At 30.9% G+C, this 25,834-nt stretch overlaps 3 protein-coding genes across 4 annotated transcripts; 2 read left to right on the top strand and 1 right to left on the bottom strand.

The window, feature by feature from the left end:
- Positions 1-1,509: 1,509 nt before the first annotated feature.
- On the top strand, positions 1,510-15,680 carry LOC113393105 (homeobox protein rough-like). The gene is made up of 5 exons (XM_064216529.1): positions 1,510-1,664; positions 1,722-1,820; positions 14,543-14,663; positions 14,880-14,993; positions 15,388-15,680. Exons 1-5 carry the CDS (start codon positions 1,514-1,516, stop codon positions 15,494-15,496), a joined length of 594 nt encoding a protein of 197 aa, XP_064072599.1. The 5' UTR covers positions 1,510-1,513; the 3' UTR covers positions 15,497-15,680.
- Positions 15,681-16,030: 350 nt separating this feature from the next.
- Positions 16,031-20,730, bottom strand: LOC113393133 (heterogeneous nuclear ribonucleoprotein A1-like). The gene is made up of 7 exons (XM_064216370.1): positions 20,480-20,730; positions 20,117-20,340; positions 19,362-19,606; positions 18,471-18,611; positions 17,788-17,982; positions 17,213-17,310; positions 16,031-16,795 (listed from the first exon to the last, which is right to left on the bottom strand). Exons 1-6 carry the CDS (start codon positions 20,537-20,539, stop codon positions 17,228-17,230), a joined length of 948 nt encoding a protein of 315 aa, XP_064072440.1. The 5' UTR covers positions 20,540-20,730; the 3' UTR covers positions 16,031-16,795; positions 17,213-17,227.
- A 1,599-nt stretch (positions 20,731-22,329) lies between these two features.
- On the top strand, positions 22,330-25,141 carry LOC113393134 (heterogeneous nuclear ribonucleoprotein 87F-like). 2 transcript variants are annotated; one of them, XM_026629863.2, is made up of 6 exons: positions 22,330-22,584; positions 22,791-23,014; positions 23,244-23,488; positions 23,744-23,866; positions 23,992-24,319; positions 24,611-25,141. In XM_026629863.2, exons 1-5 carry the CDS (start codon positions 22,552-22,554, stop codon positions 24,312-24,314), a joined length of 948 nt encoding a protein of 315 aa, XP_026485648.1. In that variant the 5' UTR covers positions 22,330-22,551; the 3' UTR covers positions 24,315-24,319; positions 24,611-25,141. The 2 variants fall into 2 exon arrangements, with proteins under 2 accessions (XP_026485648.1, XP_026485647.1); XM_026629862.2 differs by having other exon boundaries at positions 23,989-24,319.
- The last annotated feature ends 693 nt before the right edge of the window (positions 25,142-25,834 follow it).

The raw sequence follows: 25,834 nt of genomic DNA, 5'->3' as shown, positions 1-25,834 counted from the left end.
GCTACGTAAAGATAGGCTAAATTAAACTGTTCAAGTGTCGATATTAAGTATAATACTGATAAAATTTAACTGACTTAATATATAATATAATATATTCTTAATTCGTAAGAACTTACCATTTGTGTAGCCAATGGATGCGTCTCTTTCAAGTGGAAATGTAGAGTTGAACGTAAAGCAAAACATAGTACCAACAATAATGAATAGATTGATATATTTTTGCATATTTATTTAAACTTATAATTTAAAATGAATTTGAAAGTTTTAAAAAGGCAATAGATTAAATCACTACGTAGGTTTTGGTTAAAACGTGACACTAGTACAACTATATGTTACGTGACATTTAGATAGATCTCTTCATAAATATAAGTGACTGGTCAATATTTATAGATAACTAATACTATTCCAAATGATTTTTATTTTATAGGTATGACAGCATATTTCTAAGGAGTATATAATTCATTGTAGAAAAAATAAAAGTTACAATATAGTTTTTCTTTCTTTTAATCTTTCTTTTGACAGAACGGTGTGAGTTTTGAACTTAGCATTTATTTTTCTGAGGTGATTATTTACAATTCAATAGAGAAGGCACTTTGGTACCGAATTTTTCAAAACAATGCGCCTAATTCACAAGTCTATTATAACTCTAACTAAACAGCCTTGACTTTAGTCATTAAGTATTTTTGTTATGTTACACCACAATCTTCTATTTATGTTACTTGACAGACAAATGGGTAAAGTGATGAAAAGTAGGCACCATCACAAATAGAGATTAGCGCTGTGCAACCTTTAAATAAATTAAGATTTCAAACCAGAACACTACCGAAAAAAATAGTACCTATTGCTTATTAGCGGCGGAATGTTTGATGAGTGGGTGGTACCTACCCAGAAGGGCTTGCACAAAACCATCAAGTAAACTACAGTATCTTTAATAAATATACTATCTGTAAAAATATTCTCATACTTTTAAAACTGTTCAGAAACAAAAGTAATTTTTTTTAATTACATATGTATTTATAAGTCGCAGCTTTTATTTTTAAGTGTATGTACCTAATAAGCTATTTGTATACGATAATAATCAATGAAAGTACCTTAAAGATGGAAATAAACCTTACATTAAAAACAAACGGCAATATCAATAGAAAAGTTAAAATTGTCACTTTTTTAAACTTAGCAACGTATTTTAATCAATTGAAACGTGCCCGCCTATAGTGGGCTGGATTCAATATGAGAAAACGCTCTCATTGGTCGGTATCCACCCCGATTCCGTAAGGGATGAGGGACACCGAGGGCGGGATCACGTTATTCAAATAAACACCTGACACTTTCAATCCACGTGCAAAGTGGGATAGGGTTGCACGTGTGATGCGTTGTGCATTATCCGTTAACTTAGTTTTATTCGAAAGTTTTAACAACATTAAAATTGATTAATAATTAATTATTATATAATCTATACAAATCATTATATAATTTATATAAAGAAAGAAAAAAATTGTAATTAAGAACAAATTTTGATATGATGGATAAAGAAATTTATCCTGAAAAATCTAAGGATACATCAATTCAGACGCCACGACCGTCTTCGCCACGTAAATTCTTCGCAAGAATTTACGGTCATCTGGACCAGCCCAAAACAAAGGATAAGGAACAGACACAGGGATCTGAAAGTGACTCGTGTTCGGACGTGGAGATTGGAGATAATGAAGGAAGAGAGAGTTTACCAGCATCGCCGTTGTGGCCGCCGCCACCGCTACCAGTCTGCCCTCGGCCAATTCTGTTACCTCATCAGCAATTGGCATTCGGCGCTGGTCTCGCAGCCTTTTGTAAGTTTTACTTCAAAATTATTAACATAAAAGTGCGTCTTTCAGGAGTACAAGAAATTTCGACACGTCTTAAAATAAATATATTTTTTTAAATTTTAAATATCCACAAAGTATGTATATTAATTATAAAATAAAATAACATAAAAGTAAACAAACTATGCGCTAAGTTAGCTGTTGTTCTTTACTAATACGAAATAAATATACTTCTATTTATTTCAACGTAGGAAAATTTTAATAATGATATACATATATATGTATAATCGAGTATGATATATCAATAAAATTTGCAAGAAAATCTCGACTTCTTGAAGTTAAAGCTAAAAAAGTAAACGTCAGTTGAAGAAGTTAAACGTCTTTTAATATCGATTGTTGTATCACATACAAAGAATCGTTGTGTATGTAAGTAAGAACGTAATTAGCTCATTGGAATACAATTCAACGATGTTTAAATAAATAAACGTCATTTAAAAAAAAAACAACGTAAAATATTTGAGTCTTCTTCATAAGAATATAGGGACTGCATTTATTGTTTTAAAATCCACTCAAAAATAAATATTTTTATAATATACTAGTCGAGAACCCGATAGATATCTAATTGGAAAACATTTACTTATACACAGAAGCCTTAAAACTAGAAATCAGTATTTCAATCTGAAATAATTAAATGCTTTCAATTCAAGCTTTCATCAACCACTTAACTCTCTTAGACAATCCTTTCTTAATGTTTACCTAGGTTCAAGCTATTGTCCAATTAATTGACATTCGACTAGGTGGAATGTTCTAGAAATCTTCTCCTTTCCTGAAGAGAAGTTCTTTGCACATAGGATGGTTATAGATTATTACCAATTGTTTTGCTTCTTATTTACATCAACACATTTAAATTAATCAAAATTATAATCATTTATATTATTTAGTCAAAATTAATGTGATATCCCTGATAATAAACCTCTTATTAACTCCTACCTCCGTAGCATACTATCTAAAATTTAATATATACTTAATAACTTTTATCTCTGTATTGTACTTTAAACGAGCTTCCCGTCCAACTTCACAAATAACTTATTTTTAACCATCAAAATATATTTTTTTGAGTGTTTAAAATAATAAAACCGCAAACACACTAACTTTTCTAATAAATGAATCATTAAGATTTGTTTTTTTATAAAGACACTGAAATATAATCTATGTACTTATTAATAGTATATTGCATACTTTTTATGTCTTATGCCAACGTAGTCTGAGAGAAATAGTCCGAGTGCTTTCACATTAAAGCTATAACTAATAATGTATACATTTAAAACTATTATTGTAAATTTAATAAAATGTAACTGTTGACTGGTGAAAGCATTTCAAGCATTAAATATTTTTGTGCAACTATACTATTTGGATAATTAAATATGTCAAATTAAAAAAAAAAAATTTTTTTAACGGTAGGGTGCAACCTAGTCTGAGTACCAGGGCCGGATCTACCATATGGCTTTATGGGCTTCAGCCCAGGGCCCCGTAGATCTAGGGCCCAGCTAAGTCAAGTCAAGAATAGACGATAATGCAAATGAATTACCTAATTTTATTAAATTAAACAGATCGTATGGTTTGCAGCCCTGCGAATCTTGCAATTAATCAAACCCATTCCATTCATTTAATTCAAGTCTACAACCAGATGTGTATATATAGGTGAACATCTAGGTGAACATCTAAGTGTACCCTAGGTAGTATTAGCCCAGGGCCCTCTAAACTCACGGTCCGGCCCTGGTAGGTACCGACCTCTCATGACATATTCTACCGCCAAACAGCAAATCAGTATAAATACAGCAATACAGTATAGTTGTATTTCATTTTGAAGGCTAAGTGAGTCAATGTAACTACAGACACATCTTAGTTCCCAAGGTTGGCGGCATACAATCTCTATGAGCTATGATGCCCACTTATCACCAGGTGGCCAATTTGTGCGTCAACTATTAACAGAATAAGACATAAAATTCCCGTAACTTTTTATCATTTTAATATGATGCGAAATTATTCCGTACATCTTATGATTTATCAAGATGGACCTAATAGTGGAAAGACGTAAACGTTCACCGAAAAAAAGACTGAATTTTTGGCTCATGACTTTGTCGTGGACACTTATTGTAGAAACTGGGCACTATCATTGTAAAGTAAATACGTCATAATCAGTGTTACGTCTTTTTTGTATTGATACTCCCACAGTGAGAGTTATGTAATTACAAAATATATATTAAGATAATATGTATACGTTACAATTGAATTATTGTATTTCCTTTCGGATTGTGATTCCTATTTTTTACAAATAACTCAACAATTTTATTTTAAGAAAAGGTTGAAAAAGTCGCGTTAAGAATTATCTGAAATAAGCGAAAAATATTATAACAGCTATTATTTACTCTGAGCTTTTCCGTGCTTTTATTGTAGCAACATAAATAAATTTCTTTAATATTATTTACTATTTCATGGTTCTTTAACATAACTAAATATACAATTTTATACGCGAAGACTTACACACGCATATAAAAACGGCCATTCTTTCTTTTATTTCTCGAAAGTCAGTATGTACCAAAATATTGTATAACATAAAGTTATATAAATAGATGCCACGGTTTGAATCAAAGTCTCGTCATAACGAGAACAAAAGCACTCTCACTGTAAGCGCTAATACAATACAAACAAATAGAAAACACCGTACCTTTCCTCGCAACAACAACACGTAACACTTTTACGTTCTGAAACTTAGAGCATCCTTAAAATTAGAAAGCATCCAAAGAAACAGAATAATAAGTGTGGAGTTTATTTGCAAATGTTTTCATTGTAACTTTTAATTCCTGATAATGTATAAATTTAAAAGTATGATTGTTATTTTAATAAAATTTATTACTTATTATAAAAGCCGAAGCGAGGTAAAATATTTAAATTCAAATAAAACTTTTGCGTATATCATATAAGAAAAAAATATATATATTGCACACCTTTCTTCATAACGTTCGAGTTGTAGGGTTCGCCTACCATTAATACTTTTATAATAATATTTTAAATTTTATGTATATATAATATATTGTATTTTACACAGAAAAAAAAAGTACGGAATTCCTACATAAATATTCAATAAACAATGAAACACCAAAGATTTAAAAACAAATTATCGAGACAACAAAAAGGCAGATCGTGTTCCTAATATTCTAGAACATCGCTTATAGTCTAACTGACGTGATTTACGTGATTAATAATTTTATCCTTTTATTTCTACGATGTTATGTCTAGTGCTTCAATTTATAAAGGTCACCACAGTGCTATTGAGTTAAAGAAAATCACATTTATATTAATTTAAATATTACTCTAAATAAGTAAAACGCCTTAAGGAGAGGTATAAAGAAAAATTGTTAATCTTTTAGAAAGGATTTGGCGCTTATTACCTTTTCTTCATCTCTTTTCGCTATCAGTCGCTGCGAGGCCGTAGCGAAAGAATTACGAAATAACACTGACAGCGCTTTGTATTGATTATCATATTTTAATTGAAAGAACTGTACCAAATAGAATAGAATATTATCGGTCGTAATAGATAGAAAAACCATAAAAATAAGATAACAAACCAAGAGGTGGGTGTAAGGGACGTGCGGGTGAAATTTGCAATTTTTCGGGCGTTAACGCGCTCTTAAGCGTATTTGCGTTGCACTTAATTTTGCTTTTAATGATAATGTTAGTCTAGTTTTTGACTTCCGCTATAGTATAAATAACCGAAAATAAAAATTATACTTATATGATATAAAACAGTTTTGCTATAACTCATTCTGTCATTCAAGCTCGTCGTTAATAGTCTAATGAAGTAGTACCTAAGATAGTAATGTAAGATCCTATCCTGATAATGAGGACAAGAAATAACGCAGAAAATAATTATTTTAAAATACATATTCACAAATCAAAAATACTCCACTAAAACTTTTTAAAGTTAAATTTTTATCCACCCATACTAGTACTACAATTATTGCCAGATATTGCATTTGCCCTATTTTGCATTTTTGTGCTACGGTTTAAACGTGAGGCAATTAAATAACATCAGGTGACGCGATTTTTCGCCTACCTTTATGCTAATATAAGTATCAGATGCGATAGTCTGTTATATTACTTACGAACATTGAAAGACATTTTGAAAATTTATTTATATAGATACTTATTATTTGTTGAGTAATTTATTTTAAATTTACGTCTATTATAATTTTATTTCATCGTACTTCATATTGTATTATTATACGAATGTAGGTAGGTGCTTCCTGAAGCCTTATTCGGCAAAGGCAAAGAGATCAAAGGGTTTCATAGATATCTATAATGGTCCTGCAAATAAAATATCACTAGAAAAATACTTTGAATAAATATAATAGCGAGATGGTATAGATAAGCCGTATTGCGTGGATACCTACTTAATCTCGTCTCTTTGCCGGACGCTCCTTTATAAAATATTCAAAGAAAATATTATCAATTTTTCTAATATCATTTCATTCTATTTTATGGATAGACATATTATGTTTTACTAGGTTTATTTTTCTTAGGTTTTAAGAAAAATCTTACGTAAGTGTAAAAGTCGAGATGACCCAGTGTTAGTTAGAACGCGTGCATCTTAACCGATGATTTCGGGTTCAAGCCCAGGCAGGCACCACTGAATTTTCATGTGCTTAATTTGTGTTTATAATTCATCTCGTGCTTGGCGGTGAAGGAAAACATCGTGAGGGAATCTGCATGTGTCTAATTTCAAACAAATTCTGCCACATGTGTATTCCACCTACCCGCATTGGAGCAGCGTGGTGGAATATGCTCCAAATCTTCTCCTTAAAGGGAGAGGAGGGCTGAGCCCAGCAGTGGGAAATTTACAGGCTGCTAATGTACCTAAGTGTAAAAGTATGGAAAAATTTGTTGACCATGCCTATCACCTATTTGATCTTTAACTATTATTAATGTACTCGCTACGTAATTAAATTTGTATTAAATGTTTGTTCTACTAAAATTTTAGATTTTTTATTCATTAAAGGTTTTCTATACATAGATACAGATACAGAGCATAAATATATAAAAGTAGATATACTTTTCGTTTAAAATTCGTCTTAATTTTTTAGATTTCGTTCATTTAAAATAATATAATATATAAATAATTTACGTTGTTACAATATCCAACAAATAATAGGTACATCTTATTGGGTCTATACTTGGGCTTAAGTAGACACACAATTTCATCGTTACGGCCAACATATTTTAAGCTTATTAAAATGAGTATTGTCGTTCTGAAAATAGAATCATAATGGTTTTTCGCGTCGTTAAAAAACGTCGGAGTTTCCAGTTTGTGGACGCGGAAGGCGAAGCGACAGCCAGCATCAGCGTCGCTTTGATGCGATTACTACACCACGACTCGATGCCTCAATATAGAAGCAAGCCGCGTTCCATTCAAAACCACCCTTGTATGAAAATTGCCAGCACTGTTCTCCTACACAGCTATAAAATTCATTGTTCAACTCTTATAACTATTACGAAACAACGGTCCGTGAAACTGAAACGAAAATTAGCGGCTCAGCGAATTTCGATGGAAGTGAATCGGTTTTGTCTGAAAGTTTAGTAACGTAACAATTAATTTAATTTGTAAAGAATAATGTTTTAGAAGAATTTAAACAACGGATATACATAAAAATGTTACAATGAGAATTTCACTTCCTTCATAATTAAACTTAATTCATTTCCATCATAATTTGAAAACTATTACTATTAGGTAAGTACATTACATATGTAGGTACAGTAAAATATTGCAATAAAAACTTAATATTTTAATAAAGCATTAATATAATTAAGTATGAAATAGGTACAGATAAATAAAAATATAATTTCAATACTACTATCTAGTTTAAATCTACGTCAAAATAATGCTCAAAATTCATGACTCCCAGCTGTGTCACCGTGGGAGCGAACACGTGCTTTGCGCCCGCTCCACTGGAAACATAACATTGTGATTTACATTAGCCGCAATTTGTATCGTCCTCGTTTTACATCATATTTGAGCGGATTGGGATTTAGGAGACGTGCCTATCCAACCAGATATAATTTATATTTTATTTGTTTTATTATTGTACTATGATATTAATTAATACAACTGCTTCGTGTGAATAGTGGCTTGATATAAGACCGCGGTTCTGGGCTCAAAGCCCAGGTCGAGCTGATAAAATGTTATTCAGTTTTTGTTGAAAAATCCTCAGTACCATTCCGGAGTCTGGGAGTTGGAAGTGTGTACTCCTGCGTCTCGGAAAACATGTGAACTCTTTAGTCTTGCGTCTGAACTCTTTGCTGTCGTCTTGGATTTGCCCTCCCATCGAACTATGAGAGTGACAGAATGAAGAAGGACCTTGTGTTTGCGCATATATGTACTTGTGCAATATAATATGTCCTGCTCATATGTTTGGTCTCCTTTGAGATATGCTGCTGTGACCGTAAAAAGTAATAAGACCGTAATAATACACGAGCACATCAGATAATATATACATAATACATACATACATATCTATACTAACCACGAAGTTGGATATGTTTTAAATTACTAAATTATTACGATAGGAATAACTTAGACAAACATAGTGTAGGACGCCATGTCGCGAAGTGGAGGGACTATTTAAAAAAGGTGGCAAGTACGGGATGAATGCAGGCTACCCAAGATCAGAGGGCGTATTTGCCCATCAACTAAAAAAAACATTACATATAGTCAGAGATATATTTTTTTATTTAAAATAAAGTTAGGCATAGGAAGCCCTTTGAATGAGGAGAATGAAAATGAAAAATTCTGTCTCGCTGCTTCAATGCAGTAAATCCACATGTGGCAGATTAATATCCGACATTTGCAGGTTTTGCATAATGTTTTTCTTCACAGCCAAGCACAATACGAATAATTATATTAAATAAAAGTTATAATATAAGTTATTAATCAATATTATACATTTTAAATTATAGAAATAAGTAAGTTTCCACTACAGTTCATATCTTAGCTATACAATAGAAATTTCAATCAGGCGCTCTATCGTTCAATTGAAACTTATTGAAGCAAACATTTTCTGCAATATCAATATCTCTACAGGAAGAATTGAAAACAAAAAAATTACAAGTCAGGTGTACTTCTCTCTCGATGAAGAATGCTCGAACGAATCTGTAATTAGGGGATGGCTAATGAATATTAAGGGAAGCAACCCTACGCTTTATTATTGTATTGTTAGCATTGTTGATTAATCACAATGATTTTTAAATAGCAAATAACAAATACGTTTTTAGGGAGCGAAGTGGATGGGTATTTTTTATCATTTGATGATGCGGTGGTCAGAATAACACGAGAAGGGCATGACAATGGTTTTGTATTGATTAATAACGAAGGTGACAAAAATTGTTTTGCTACATTGCAATAATTAATGTACGGAGGAATAATTGCAATTAATACACTTAAATAATTGGCATAAAAATTGATAAAAGCCAATTAACAACTAATAATTCAGTTTTGTTTGACTGGGCAGTTTGGGGTTATTTTAGGCCATTGTAAACAGTGTATTTTATCTGTTATGTGGTAACATTAGGTCTATTTTGTAAAGAAGGCGAATTTTATATGCCAAAACTGAATATAAAAGACCGATTTGTACTTAAAAGTATTAACGCTTTAATTTAATATTTCTCGAAACAATTCAAGTAAAAAAGAAAGTAGATTGAATGTCAATATAATAAATCATTTTATCGCTCACTTTCCGCACGATTGGCCTCGTGATAATTGAATATGACAATACTCAGTCAGATTACGCTCTTTGCGGCCCAATTACATATGCGACAACAGCTGACGATTCCCATGTCACCCTTCTTATTTTTATATCAATTTGATCATAGCCATATTGTTCACAGACGTTTTAATAAATTGTTTAATATAGATAGCTGTTCTTGAATAATGTTTAAAGTTTTTTTTAATAGTTTCTTAATTTATTTAAGACTAGTTTCCGAGCCTGTGCGAGACTGACTGGGGAGGGGTGCAAGTGTTAGTGCATTTTTCTTGGATAATAGTCATAATAGTAGTAGACATAATCTATGTAAGGAATTTCATTCGGTATTCGTTGAGACGTTCTGGCGTGATTTATTTCTCGCAAACATCCATCCATCTAAATTTTCGCACTTATAAAATTATTCCATTCGTGAATAATATATTACAATGATTTAGGTGCCTTTTTTATATACTATATAATACCAATATGTCTTATAAGTTTGTTTAATAATTGTAATATCACTTAAATTTAATAATTTCATAAATATTATCAACATCATGAATACCAATCAATAAGAAACATCATCATCAATTCCGTTATAAGTAACGATAAGTTTACGCGATCATATTTTGCCTGTCACTTGGACAACACAAGCCCAGAAGTTAGATTATGACTTGTAATCTGAGAAACATAAATATTAATAGAAAATATTCTCACTAATAGGTAATAATAATATAGAGGCGCAAGAAATGTTGTCAGTCTGTTTGCTACCTATACCGATTAAACCACTAAAGGTATTTTAGACGACGAAGATTTAATCATGACTAAGCTCTTAAACCTGGATAACATCGTATCATAGACTATAAGCATGTATAAGGCGTTTATTTGGTGAAATGGCTTTGCACGTCTGAGGGTAGGTACCACCCGCTCATCACATATTCTACCGCCAAACAGCAATAATTAGTATTGTTTTGTTCCGGTTTAAAGGGTCAGAGAGCCAGTGGAAGCACAAGCACTAAAGAAATAAAATATTAGTTAACCCAAGGTTTCTGACGTATTGGCGAAATAAGAAGTAGTTAATATTGCAATGGTGTTTACTTAATATTGTACTATCATTTCGAATATATTTTTAAGGAAGTCGAAAGGCATTCGATTTTATATAAGTATATTAATTAAGTATTTAAAAAAATAATGTTACGCGAGCGGAGTCACGGATACCAGCCAGAAAGATTAGTAATAAGACAGACCGAAGTGATAGACTTAAAGATCCTAAAAGAAAACGTCGAATATGATGTTAAAGATTTCAAAATACTACGAAGATTTTTCTATACGAGTACAATTTGGAGCATTATAATAGACATCATTAAGCGAACGGCCCATACTTGTACAATAAACACATTAAAACAGTCTCACGCACCGTCTTGTCTAACGACACAGATCATGCGAACTATTGAATAAACTTTTGTTCGTTTTCCTTTTCGTATATGTACTATTACGTCTCGTTAAATAGCGTGCGTTATTATCAACGAGGCTATTACCAAGAAGGTGGATGTAACATTTATATTAAGTAAAGACCGTTATCATTAATCTACAAAATGATTTATATTTTATTTATAATAAATAAACAGGCCTTAAGTTTTTCTGTACAACTGTTTATTTTATTTCTTTTTAACGAGTACGGATAGCTGCTGAATGATCGGTTACTAATCCCAATTATCAGTCAAATGCAAAGAGCCTACTATACTTCTAATGTCAAAACGTCCTAAATAGCGAATAAAATCATATCGGCTTATCCTTCATCAAGATAATAAATTCAGCTCCGACTTCGAACATATTTAAATCAATATACTTAATAAAGTCTAACCTAACCTACCTATGACTAGGCAGACTATGTTACGTGTTAACAACTTTATCTATGCATTATTTTCTAAAAAAAAATATCTAATTCAATTCAATTCAATTCATTTATTTATTTGCAAGAATATGGTACACAATACAGGTGTTCATTAATATAAATTCTCATATTCTACCGATTTATCGGTGTGCACAATATTAAACATGCAATAAATAATAATTTATATAACATAAACAAAAGCAAGACTACCATAAATTCAATCACATTAACATAAAATAAAATAATAAAATAAAATTAAGGAATAAAGAAATAAGAAATAAGAAGAAGGCTTCAATTTCCGGACCGAAGTTTCGCACTAACGATTTTGTCTTTATCTAGTCTTATAAAATTAGCTTTATCTCTAGATATAGCACTCCATATTATTTTGGCAGAGGTTCGTGCAAGCTCGTCTGGGTAGATACCATATATTCATATTATATTTAAATCATAAAAATAAAAAGTTTGTATTGCTGTTTTGGTTTGCAGATCTTACAGCGATAGAGATCTGACTGGGAAAACTCATGAAAATAGTTCAAATACCTTTGATTTAATATATTTAAGCTTACATAAGCCGGCTTCTAATTTTATAATTATTAATATGGATAGAGGATAAAGAGCTGTCAGTTTTTATATGGTATCGGTGATCAGTGAATCGTAAGTAAATCTTAAATTGAGCGGACATCATATAATTACCGACATGTTATAATACTTTCTGGCAACAGTTGTTGGAGAGATTTTCGTATTTTGCAACTAAAAAAAGGTGCTATCATTTGAATTATTAAATAAGGATTCAATAAATTAAATTATTTCACACAAATCGAGAAAGTTCCTTAATCGTATGTATGTTTTTATCTTAATATAAGTATGTTGTAATTTATTTCAAAATACATGTTATAATAATGATTACCAACAAGGATTTTTAAAAGACTTATTTTCTACTAAGTCGTTTAAATGTAAACCGATCCATCGTAAATAAAAAACTTATATCCATTATCTCAAAAGATTACAATTGAACTAGTAATGACAAGATTTCTCGAACTATTTAAAGTATTAAGAAATTCAATAAATATCATTCAAATCCTTCTAAATTATCAATCCGGCAGACCATATTTACGCAATGTTTGAATCCTTACCGAGAAGTCGTAAATCAGGAAACCCTATCCGATGATATTCATAACATAATAATATCGTCACAGCGACGCTCGCATATTATATTACAAACTGATTATTAAAATGATCGTGATTCACCCTTGTCCGGCGCAAGGTTTCACTTCCGTACAATATGGCACGGAATCGGGAGCTCTTACAATTACAAGCTCTTTTCTCGTGTCTAAATCACTTCCCCATGTCTACAGGAACAGTAGGGAAACCTTAGGTACAATTAAGACTTGTTATTAACAGATTGCGTTATTTTTATTAGTCACATAATTTTCTCTGCGAGTTGTACTTAACATATAATATTAGGTCAAATACTCTGCACTTCTTTCCAAAAATTAAAGTATTGCATTTAATTTATAACAAAATATTATCAATGAAAGATTAAATATAATATCGACCGTATCAATAGTTTAACAGCTTATAAAAGATTCCACGGCTTTCAGATCGATATCGTTGACAGCCACCGCATGAGTTTTAGCAATACTACTTACATAATAAAAAATGTAGTATAAAACATAAAACATCATAAATATATTCCGCATATTACAGAACATCAAAAATATGACCCATAGTATAGACCAAATCTCGAGGTCCTAAGTTCAAACAGCAAACTGTTAAGACTCAGTAGCAGCTCGAAGTTTCGAAGTTGGTATAGCGTTAACTCTCCCGTGTCCCGGTTCAGGAGAATGAACATAGTTATAATAGCAATAATATTTACTTGGTGGTAGGGCTTTGTGCAAGCCCGTCTGGGTAGCGTCTGGTACTACCACCCACTCATCATATATTCTACCGCCAAATAACAGTACTCTTTATTGTTGTGTTCCGGTTAGAAGGGTGAGTGAGCCAGTGTAATCACAGGCACAAGGAACATAACATCTTAGTTCCCCAGGTTGGTGACGCATAGATGATGTGAGGAATGGTTAATTTTAAAGCGCCTTTGTCTATGAGCGTTGGTGACCACTTACCATCAGGTGGCCCATATGCTCGTCCGCCAACTAATGACATAAAAAAATGGTTTAGTAATTCAATATAAGTGAGAAGTATCTAATATTTTCATCCTTTCATATTATGAGTCAGCAATTTCAAAGCAAAATTATGTTCTATACTAGAGTTATTTGTTTGTTTTGTATCATAGTACATAATATTGCCGCCTAGGGATGGAATTTTATAACAAACGCTGGTAAATATTTTATAAATAGGTAACTATACCATAATATAAGGTATTAATCCATAAGTCCTCTGCTGTTTCTCTATATATATTAGATGTTAGTAAAAAATGATATATACCTGTATACAATTTTAAATAATAGAATTATTAACATAAAGGCTTTATTTATATACCTACAAATAAAAATAGTGACTGTAGAAATCATAACCATTTGGAATAATAACAAGAATGTTCGAAGCAAATAATAACTCTGACTTGTCTAGACATAGTTGTTTATAAAAGATATACAATCCTTGCATCCGCTTTTAGCGGACGGCCTAAAAGTATCCGGCATAGACCATCATACGTGATATTCTGTATTGTCAAATAATTTATTGTCTAATCAATGACTGATGTCATGATACGATAGACAATGACTACTTTTAACTACACACATTCCTAGGATTAATGTGTATGATCTGGGTTACACAATGTGGTCCTGTGTCACATGACGTTGTGCGGTACTAATATATAACACAGGATACGTACAATTGAAATAATAAGCGAGCAGAAAAAATGTTCCTGTGTTCTAAACATTAATAGAACAACATCCGTGCGTTTCATTTTTAATTATTAAAAAAAAACTTATGTAAACTTTTATAAACTATCCACATATATTTGTATAGTCAGTAAGAAAATGCAGATAATATATTTTTTTTGTTTAATTGTAGATAACTCGTGTTTTTCTTTACAGTGGCACGTAGAAGACGTAAAGAGAGTCGGCCTAGACGGCAACGCACAACCTTCTCCGCTCATCAAACTTTAAGGCTAGAACTCGAATACGCGAGAGGGGAATACGTCGCTCGGGCAAGAAGGTTTTTATATTTTTATTTGCTAATTTATTTATATATATCAATTTTAATACAAAAATACAATTTATGGCTTGTTTTGACCAGTTACTTTTTTTTAATACCATTTTTAGTTGTTATTGATACCGACCGTCATTAAGTTTTATAAGGGTTTGTACGCAAATTTATATAACCTTAAATAGGAACAATTAAAAATATATATAAATAAATAATATGTTTCAGATGTGAACTTGCTTCTGCCTTGTCATTGAGTGAAACTCAAGTGAAAATATGGTTCCAGAATAGAAGGGCTAAGGACAAAAGAATTGAAAAGGCTCATTTGGATCAACAATACAGGTTTGTTATGTTTTTCCTTTCATAAATATTTTAAAATATTAAACGGTTGTAGTCTACAACTGTTGGCTATCAACACGAGAACCTATGTACATTGATTTATATCTGAGTTGACAGATAAATCTAATACATGGATCTTTAAATTGCGGGTTCGAGGTTACAACACAAGGTAGGTAACAAGCACAATTAGTTTTCATGTACCTAATTCATATAGTGCTCGGCGTTGAAGGAGTGTCGTGGAGAAACCGGCCATGACACCGGTGTAATTCTGAAAATGGTGTATAGACAAACCCATATCTGAGCAGCGCGGCGGAATATAAATTTTATTTTTATGATACTAAATGCTAAGACTATGTAAAAAAATATTTGTAACTAAATTATTCTTTAACGATTACAGACAATTGGCTGCAGCTTCTGGATTTTTCCAGCCCATTTTTAACTCGCCATATGGTCCACCGCCGTGCCCGTGTTTGCCAGTACATTCACCGCCTAATCTCGATAAATAACCTTAATTTAACGGTTTAGACTTTGAACAATTTAGACAATTATGATCTTAAAACGTATAAAGTATATGTAAAGGTATTTCGAAACAAATTAATTTGCTTAATGTATATATACTTGTACGATACTTAGAAAAATTTAACACTATTTTTAGTAAGTGATTATAACTTTCGAATTATTTATTTAGTACAAACACTAAACATAACAATAGTTATATAAATTAAACCTATTGTTTAAATTTCAACAAAGATATTACCACCTATTATTATTGTTACAATGAATTATTTTTTCCCTAGTATCATAACATTAATATCGGCTAAAATAATTTCTTTACTTGAGTAAAAATTTATAAAAAAAAAATGTTATATACAAACAATTAGAAATATAATAATGTAAAATTTTATAGAATAAGATATTATAAAATTGTAAATATTTTGAGTGTTGCCACGCTTAATGTATGTAAATGATGTATTAGTTTGATGATGATAAAATAAAACACGTTACTATTATTTCATTTATTTTTATTATACTTAACTTACCATGGCCTTTTCCACGAACGCATGCTTGTCCAAGTGTAGAAGAGTCCATGGAAAACAGTCTCAATTTAATTATAATTCACACAAATATTAGATGAAATGTAGGTTATTCTACATTATACTTAATACACGAAGTAAAATATGAAGAAAAAAAACATCTCTATATTTATATTAAGATTATAAAAAATACGAATATAATTTAACATCAAGGAACTCTTAAAATTTTTTTTATAATTTATACCTATAATTATAAAAATTTCAACAATGAGATCGGAATAATGTCCAACAAGAACCGTCTTATAATTATAATACTAAATAAAAATGAATATACATTATTCAATAAAATTGCACTTCATATATGCTTTAAAATTAATAGGAATGTTAAACTGAGAGAAATTTTAAATAAAAAAAAATATTAAAAATTGATAAAGATAAAAAATATTAACATATTGCATCACTTATATGCTAGAAACGTAACCCTTAAAATAGCACAGCTTTTACAATATCAATCAAAAACTCCTTTCAATTAAGACTATAATAAATAGAGCAAAACCTCTGTGTGCCGAGAAAAAACATGTAAAAACTGTGACAGTGCTTGACGAAAAATGTATGTATCTAGTGCCTCACAGTACCTGGACCAATCTTATAGGAAATAAATGTAAACTGACTAGGTGGTTCGAGTCATCTTTCCTCACTAGCTAGCTGACTCCCGCCTACCTCCTGTCTATCTATCAGCCTCCCTAGCTTCGACTAAGCGCAACTTGATACCTAAGCATTCAAAAATGTTTAAATTATCAAACATCTATCAAATTTTTGCTAAGCGTACCCGGAATAATAATAATTCTCAATCGGTTAATAATAATAAAAAATAATATAAAATATATTTTTTGTATAATTAAAATGTCAGCATATAAAAATTAGAGTTTACTTTATAATCTTATATCACTAATGAGAATCATATTACATAAATGTTAAGTAAAATTTAGTTTGATTCTATTAATTCCAAAGTAATATAATATTTTTAACAATAAGTTTTACTAATGTATACATATAATATAGTAAAATTATGATATAGTTAACATTTAATGTTTGTAATGTAAGGTAATGATTATTACATTTAAATGACTATATTTTAAATTATGATCAAATTGATTAGTTTAAATAAAAAATAATACTCATACTTACAAGAGACAGATTAAGTTAGAAGCGTCGCTGATTGCCTCCAGATGGAGGATTTTCCAAGTTGTTAAAACTTCGGTTACCCCCAGTGTTATAGCCTCCACCTTATTTTAAAAAGTCATATGTATTTATGCTATTCAAGGTATGAACTACATTTCACTATTGTAAAAATCTTATCGTGAAATTCATTGATTAATATTCCAATTCCTTACTATTATGCACATAATTAAGACACTTCTAAAGCCCAATGAGTGCGAACGAAACAGACTAATAACAACACTTTATGGCCTGACGATTTATTTGCGTTAAATTTGTTTTTATCATTTTTTATGGATAGCAGATAAGCAGATGATATGAAATAATATATACTAACTTGCTTATGGTTAACTAAATAGTTCAGTAAATATTTAATAAAAGATTGATGTATGATGGTGTATGACGTATGTATGTATTTGCAAAAAAATTAATTGTAATTTTGTACACACTTTACAATTTAAATTAACTTTAGTAGAAGACGATCATTTAGCATGAAGTTAAACATAAGTATGTTTATGATATATATTTTTTTATTAATTATGTACCTGCATTATAGGGTTGCTGTCGAGGGTTATTAAAGTTTTGACGCATCGGACCTCCACTGTAGTTTTGTTGGTATCCACTACCAAAATTATTAGATCCTTGATTCCACCCTGTCTGTTCACCATATCCCTGATTGCCCCAGTTGCTGGAGTTATCCCATGGGCTTTGATGATTCCATCCACTTCCTTGTCCATATCCTACATAAAATATTCTTAGTTAATTCTTTTGTTTATTTCGTTTAATTTGTATTATTTATGCTCTTTCATATTGTTACTATATTGCTGTTATATATGTTAACGTAAGAGTGTAGTTTTTAGTTTTGTTGTATGAAAGTGACATGTAAGTGCCTGTAGTGGTGTATCATACTGTATAAGAACTTTAGCTACTTTAACTCAATAATTCGTTAATATGCCAATGATGTTTCAAAGACTCATATAATTTAAAATCTAATATATTTATGTTGTTGGATTGAATAGTACACAATGTATATGTGTACACAACAATACATAATGAGAAGCGAATATGTTAGCATTAATTATGTAAGCGATTATATTAACAAATATTTTTAAAGTAAAAAATAATGTTTATTTTAAGACATGTCTTAACAAGATTAAAGAATGTTGCTTTTTGTAGTAGCCGCTTTAATGTTTCGTTTGTGATATAAAATGTTGATGTCATATTTTACCAGAATCACTCCAATCCCGACCTCCTTGTCTGTTGCTCCAGCTGCCACGACCACCACGTCTACCACCAGATGCATATGTAGACTTGGACATTGCTTTCTTTACATCTAGGCTATATCCTTTAATTTTATGTGTTTGTTGCACTGTAATATTGTGTGAGATTTCAAAATATATGTGAACAATATTGAATATACTGAAAATGTTTTATATTTTAAAATAAATGATTTTTTAAAATCTAAATAAAAAATAAATAAGCTGTATAAATTCCATGCATCCATTTATTAAGAGTTGTTGCTTAATATATTTTTTTTTTTTGAATAATCAGTTTTTCACATAACTACTGATATCTACTTTAATTTTACATGGAAAGTTTCATTAACAACTCTGCCGACTAAGGTCAAAGCTGTTTTTGCTATGCTATGAAGATAAATGGAGACCTTTACAGCAAATCATGACCTTTTCATGTGCAGTCATTGCACCTCTACACTGCTGATCTCTACTCCGTTGTGTGCGAATAATTGTACTTATGGTTATGGTGAAGCCAGTGTAACTACAGGCACCAGAAACATAATATCTTAGTTCCCTAAGTTGATGACTCATTGGCCATGTCAGTATTGGTTAAAATTACTTATGGTCCAAATGTCTATGAGCACCGATTTCCAATTACTATCAGATGGGCATTAGCTCCTCCACGACATCATGTTATGAAAAAGAAAAAGAATAATATATTTATTTTACTAATTAAACTCCCGAAATTTTTTGAACCCATATTAGTCAGTCTTAATTATTAATACTTTCAATGAATTAATGATTATTTTCAACATCCTATTCCATCCCAATATGGGCACATTTTTAATCTTTACTATTGGAATAAACTATAATGTTATACTTACAGCATATTCTATCAACAGGGTCATAGTCATCAAATTCTACAAAACCAAATCCTCTTTTATTGCCAGTATCTTTCTCCGAGACTAAGCTAACAGATACTATATCACCATAAGAGCTGAAATATTTTCTCAAATCTTCCTCTTCGATATCTTCTTTCAGACCACCAACAAACAACTTCTTAACAGTAGCACTAGCATCTGGCCTTTTGATTTCATCACGAGGCACAGCCCTTTTTGGCTCGACAATTCTGTAATTATAACATAACTATATATTAATGCTAGTATTACCCATCTCATTATCTAAAGCTATAGATATAATGTTCTCAAAGTCTTGGATATGTACCCCTATTATTATTAAGCTATTAAAAAGTTATTGGTTTTTAATGTCAAGAAACACTTAGCTTATAGTCTATAAATAAGTGTATTTCACAACAATACAAGTCTCAAAAAGTACATAAAGCTGGACAGATTATGATGACAATTATGTAGAAATTTCAGTAGGTCTCTAGATAGTATATATTAGTGCCCTGGAGGTGATGCTGCAATTGGGAAGTAAATTAATTACTTATTTTAAGCAGACAACATCAGGACCCGCAGCTCATTTAAAGAAAGACATTTAGACAAAAGACACAAAAAAAATTAGATTAAATATGACATCTATACACTGTATTCTTAATAATATATATAATTAAATCTCAGTCTACTGGAATACCAGATTTTTTTCTAATTCTAAAGAAATTAGAAATAAATTGAATTACCTCCCATCGATTTTGTGAGGTCTATTCCTTTGTGCATCATCAACCATGTGTGCTTGGGAATATGTTATGAACCCAAAACCTCGAGATCTCTTTGTTTGAGGATCCTTCATTACAACAACATCAACAATCTCTCCCCATTGCTCATAAAATTTTTTTAAAGAAGCATCTGTTGTTCTGTAGTCTAACCCACCTACAAATATTTTTCTGGTGTGCTCCGGTTCTTCCTAAAAGTATGTTTTATTTTCGACAACGTTTACAAAGTATTTTATTACATGTAATATACATTTAAACATCCGTCATTTTAACTGTCACAATTATTTTATTTCAGTAATTTGGTGAATATAAATGGCATTTTATTCTTACATATTCATCATCGTCGCTATGATTCAACTTAGTTGGAGACCTTACGTTTGTGATCTCCATATTTTCTATAAAATAATATTTATTTACTATCTAGTTAACAATATTTGATACAATGTTCAATACATAACAGAATATAATTTATATTAATTTAATTAAAAGTGCCACAAGAAATTACGTATTTTATTACAGTCGTAAATTATTCAAATTTTTGGAAAAAACAATTTTTAAGCCACAATAACAATAATTACAATGTAATGTCACGTCAGAATTGTAATTTGACAACTAAAATTAAAAAAAATTAAATCTAAGGCTTTTGCTACACGGCGCGGTTGATTTCAATTTTGTGTGTAAACAATAAATTGCAATAACATTACATACAAAACTCAAATATATGTGGCAACTGCAATTTGCAATTCTCAAAATGCCAGAACAATAACGTTATGACGTGGGTATAAGATTATAAAAAACAAAGCGCATTTTTAAAAGAGCAGTATGATATTTGTAACTGTCATATGAAATAAAAAAAATGAAAATTCATTCTTAAGTAACTCTAAACATAAAAAAAATCCCAAGAAAGTCTGAACGTACGTGGTAAAAACTAAAATAATAATAAAATATTGTAAATATGAAAGTAACTCTTTCATGCCTGGATGGATTTGGTATGAAGAAAGCTTGAACTCTTAAGGAAGGACATAGGGTACTTTTTTATGCCTAAGATCTGACGACCAACCTTAAAACGTGGGTGACAACTAATAATGTTTATACAGGGTTATTGGTAATTCGGCGTATTCCCGTTAAGAGGTGATAGGGGTAACTATTTGCATTAATTTTAACCGCCATATGCAAAATGCAAAAGTGAACCATTTTTGAATTATTACGTTTTTTAGATTTTTTCAGAATAAGTCAAAAATGCAACTTCAAAAATTTATTTAAAAAAAGTATCAATACAAATCTATTTTTTTCTTCTGTTTTATAAAAATGAATAAATAATCAATATTAAAACAATAATTATCGGTCCAAATTTAAAAATGCGAGACGAAAAAAGATATTATTTCAATATTTTTTTGATTTTTTTGCACAAAAATGCCTTAGAAAACAAAGAGAAAAAAATTTAGCAATCGTTTACTTTAAATGCTCCTAAATGTTTTGTGCGTGATCATGGTTTGAATATCATATAATTTAGAATATAGCAGTATTTTTTTTAAAACCAATTTTAAAACTATAATGGACTACCTAAAAATATATTATACTATTTAAGATGCTAATACAACAGCCTAATGGACTAGAAGTTAAACATTATTATTAATATTTCCAAGAATACTGCTGTGTGTGGGTTCAAAACACCTTTTCCAAAAGGGTTTCTCGATAGTTGGAAGCTTGATTTTAGTTTAAAAAATATATAGAGAGTAACAACTTCAAACTTGACCTGTAATGAACTAAACTATAGTATTATTCGTATAGTTTTTGTGATACTTTATAATTTTTTATATATTATTTTTTACATAAATTGTACTTAAATAAATATTTTTGACTGTAGAACTAACGGGGAAACCTATGTTAAAATCATTAATCAAAGTACTTATAATTTTTTTTAATACAATAATTTATCTGTAAATATGAGACATCTTATTATTATACTATATTTGACAAGACACTATTTTATTCATTAAAACATAAACATATTATACCCGGAAGTGAAGAAACTAAATAAACTATTACTTAACTAATAACTATTACTTAAATTAATATCATCATTTTAATGACTATACAGTCAAAAAATATAAATTATTTTGTTTCTCTTGTGTACGTACTAATGAAAACGACCATAGTCAAATAGAACACTTCCGGATCCGCTGTCACGATTCACTGCCGACGCTAACCGAAGTTTTAATTGATTGAGAATTCGAGAATCCATCTTTCTTTTAGGCGTGGCGTCGGTCTACAACGGACGTGGTGTGCTATTCATTCAATTTGATTCTTTCACTTTAAATTTTCTCACAACGCTAAGAGCCTAAAAGTTAGTGTATTTTCGGTTTGTTCGATTTAACTTTTTAAAAATTAACGCGGTAGAAATGAGGCCGCAACAGAATGGCGATGATGGGTTTGTAAGTATTACTTTCATATATTACTTGAGATTGATTGTTACTATATTTTAACAATTTTATTATTCATTTTTGTTAGTTGTGTGTTTTTACATGTTATTGAGTTTTGTAATTACCAATTTTTCTCCCAACATTTTGTTAAATACCACCATTATCCATTTAGCTCAGTTTCGTCCGCCATTTTGTAAAACCTGCGTTCTACTTTATAGGATGAGCCCGAGGTCCATCGTAAAATTTTTATCGGTGGATTGAATTATCGTACATCCGATGAATCTCTTAAAGCACATTTTGAAAAATGGGGCGAAATTGTGGATGTTGTTGTAATGAAAGATCCGAAAACAAAAAGATCGCGGGGTTTCGGCTTCATTACCTATTCGAAGGCGCACATGGTAGATGACGCTCAAAATAATAGACCGCATCGTATCGATGGCCGGTAAGTGGTTAATGTTTTACATATACTGCAGTCCAGCTATGTGAGAATTCATTTTTATTTTCACATCGTTTCATAACTGCATAAATCGAAAGACACTACTTGGTGATTGTCATGTGTACGCAACACGTGGCATTTTCTGTGGCGTCGACATACTTCTCTCGGTTATCAGTTTTATATATTATATTTCATTATGAAGGAATCTTATTTTAATTGATTATTGTTATTGTAGTATTGTTGAAACGAAACGAGCGGTAGCCAGGCAAGATATTAAAAACCCTGAAGCTGGAGCCACAGTTAAGAAATTATTTATTGGTGGCATTAAAGATGACCATGATGAAGAACAACTGAGAGAGTACTTCTCGAACTATGGAAATGTTCAAAATGTTAGCATTGTTACTGATAAAGGAACTGGAAAGAAGCGTGGCTTCGGATTCGTTGAATTCGATGATTATGACCCAGTTGACAAAATTTGCCGTGAGTATTGTATATTTATATCAATATTTAAGAAAAAATATGCCACAGCTTTGCCCCAGATTGGAAGATGTGTGTCTATATCTGGCTTCCTCTGACTGTGGATATTAAACTATTGATTTAAGCTATACCTGACTACCATTTACAAGGGAAGATCTGGTACGCAGGTCAATGAACATTTCTATATTATTAATAATTAAATGCAATGTATTTACTAGTTTTATTGGTAATATTTAATTATTCATAAATGTTTTACAGTAAACGCACCTCATAAAATTAATGGCAAACAATTGGATGTTAAAAAAGCTTTACCTAAAGATGGATCAGACCAAAGAGGAGGTAGACAAGGCCCAGGAAGGAATGATAATTGGGGCAATGGTGGTATGTATTTAATGAAATAAAACTGGATAATAAATAAAACGATTTCTAAAATATAACTGAATATTTGAATATATGTGCTTTTTTGTCATACATGAAATTAATAACTGTATTTTTTATTTCAGGAGGTTATGGAAACAATCAGGGTGGATGGAATAATTCCAATCCTTGGGATAACAATCAAGGTGGTTGGGGTGGTAATCAAGGAGGTGGATATGGAGGTGGAAACCAAAGAGGAGGTGGAGGTGGAGGAGGTTGGGGCGGTGGTAACCAAGACTTTGGCAGTTATAATCAACAGGGCTACAGTGGGGGCCCTACTCGTAATCAGCAATATAGCAACAACCGCTCAGCTCCTTACAATGTTAACCAAGGAGGCGGCGGTGGCGGTGGTGGCGGTGGCTACGGCGGTGGTAACTATGGCGGTGGTCAGGGAAGAGGAGGCAGATTCTAAAACACGTGTGTATACCATTTTTCCTGCAATCATTTACACCACATTCCAATGCATTTACAAATTTATCCATCATTTACCATCACATGAATACAGTAAATCCTATGCTAGGAAAGCAGCTGATGTTAGATTAAATTATCAGATTATTATAGGTTATCTCAAGCACTACATAGCATTAATATGACTAGGATAATAGTTGTGATACAGTTATAGTTTTAAGATGGTTAATGCTATGAAGGTAGCTAAACTGTTAGTGTATTACTTATACGTGTCTTATTAAAGGTTTTTTCAATCTCTAGGTTTCGTGCTAAGTACACTAGTAGTGCAGAGTATATCGTGCTAGTGTAGGCAGTACGCTCCGGAGCACTAGTTACTCAACTCTGGTCTACATGCGAGACCACCTAGGAGAAGCCGTCAGGATACCCATAGATATAATAATAATTATTATTATTGGACCTCTTCTCTTTATGATGTCTCTTAGAAAGTATAAATAGAATATTTTTAATATGTACTGATATGTAAGTTGATCTATTTATTGTAGTACTTTAGGTACTTACGTGACATACTTGTAAGGATAATTATTATAGTTTGTGGACTCGAAAGTAGTTACTTTTATACGGATATGTAAGTACAATATAGGATAATCTTGTAAAAGCATCTGAATCTAGAAAGCTAGGAAATTCAGAAATAAGGTGACATTAGATTTATAATAGATCATGACTTTATTTTGCTGACCTTTATTCAGTATTAAGTTTCAAATAGTTGTGAAACAATAGGTGTATAGTGGATGTATAGGTTAATTATTGTAATAAAATTCTGATACAAAACCAGTAGGGTTGTTTATTTAGAAATAATCTGTACATAAACCTTGATAGGGCCAGAAGTAAAATGATTAATAGAAATCATTAAATATCTTGTAATTTGTTTTGGGATTTCACTTGATTATTAATCATTAAAAGAGAAATATTGTATAGGGATAATTAAAAACCAATTAATTTTGTTAGTTTATTTCTTACCCAATTATTTTTTTCATTATAGTGCTCTTAGCACTGAACTTATTTCTTTATATTTTCTTTGTGTTTTCTATTAATTTGCTAGTTTCCAATAATATATGGAATTTAAAAAGGAAAATTTGCTAGTTCAAAAAATATAAAAATTTGCAAATAATAAAAATCTTCAAGTAAAATGCAATAAATTTTTACTTTATATAACCATACGAAGTTTCCTTGTATAGAAAAGGCGTTACCACGATGAAGATCAGCAGCTATGGTAGGTAATAAATTGCCATCTATTAGGACCGATAGCTAAATGTATAAATATACGAAACTAGTGCACGGCGGCCCCATCCACCCCAAATTTGAATTATATTTGCCTATTTCATACTCGTTTTATTTAGATTACTCGCGTGAAGTTATGTAGCCTGTTATTCCATTATGTTCCACATATATTTTACTAAAAAAGAAGTTTACTGGACGATGCCGACAAATTAACAAATTTTACGAGTTTTAGCAAAAAAATTTTAT

This window comes from Vanessa tameamea, chromosome 12 (assembly GCF_037043105.1).
Source record: "Vanessa tameamea isolate UH-Manoa-2023 chromosome 12, ilVanTame1 primary haplotype, whole genome shotgun sequence".
In the NCBI taxonomy this organism is placed as follows: domain Eukaryota; kingdom Metazoa; phylum Arthropoda; class Insecta; order Lepidoptera; family Nymphalidae; genus Vanessa; species Vanessa tameamea.
Note: the sequence above shows the minus strand (reverse complement) of the source record. Positions and strands in the feature narration are given on the sequence as shown.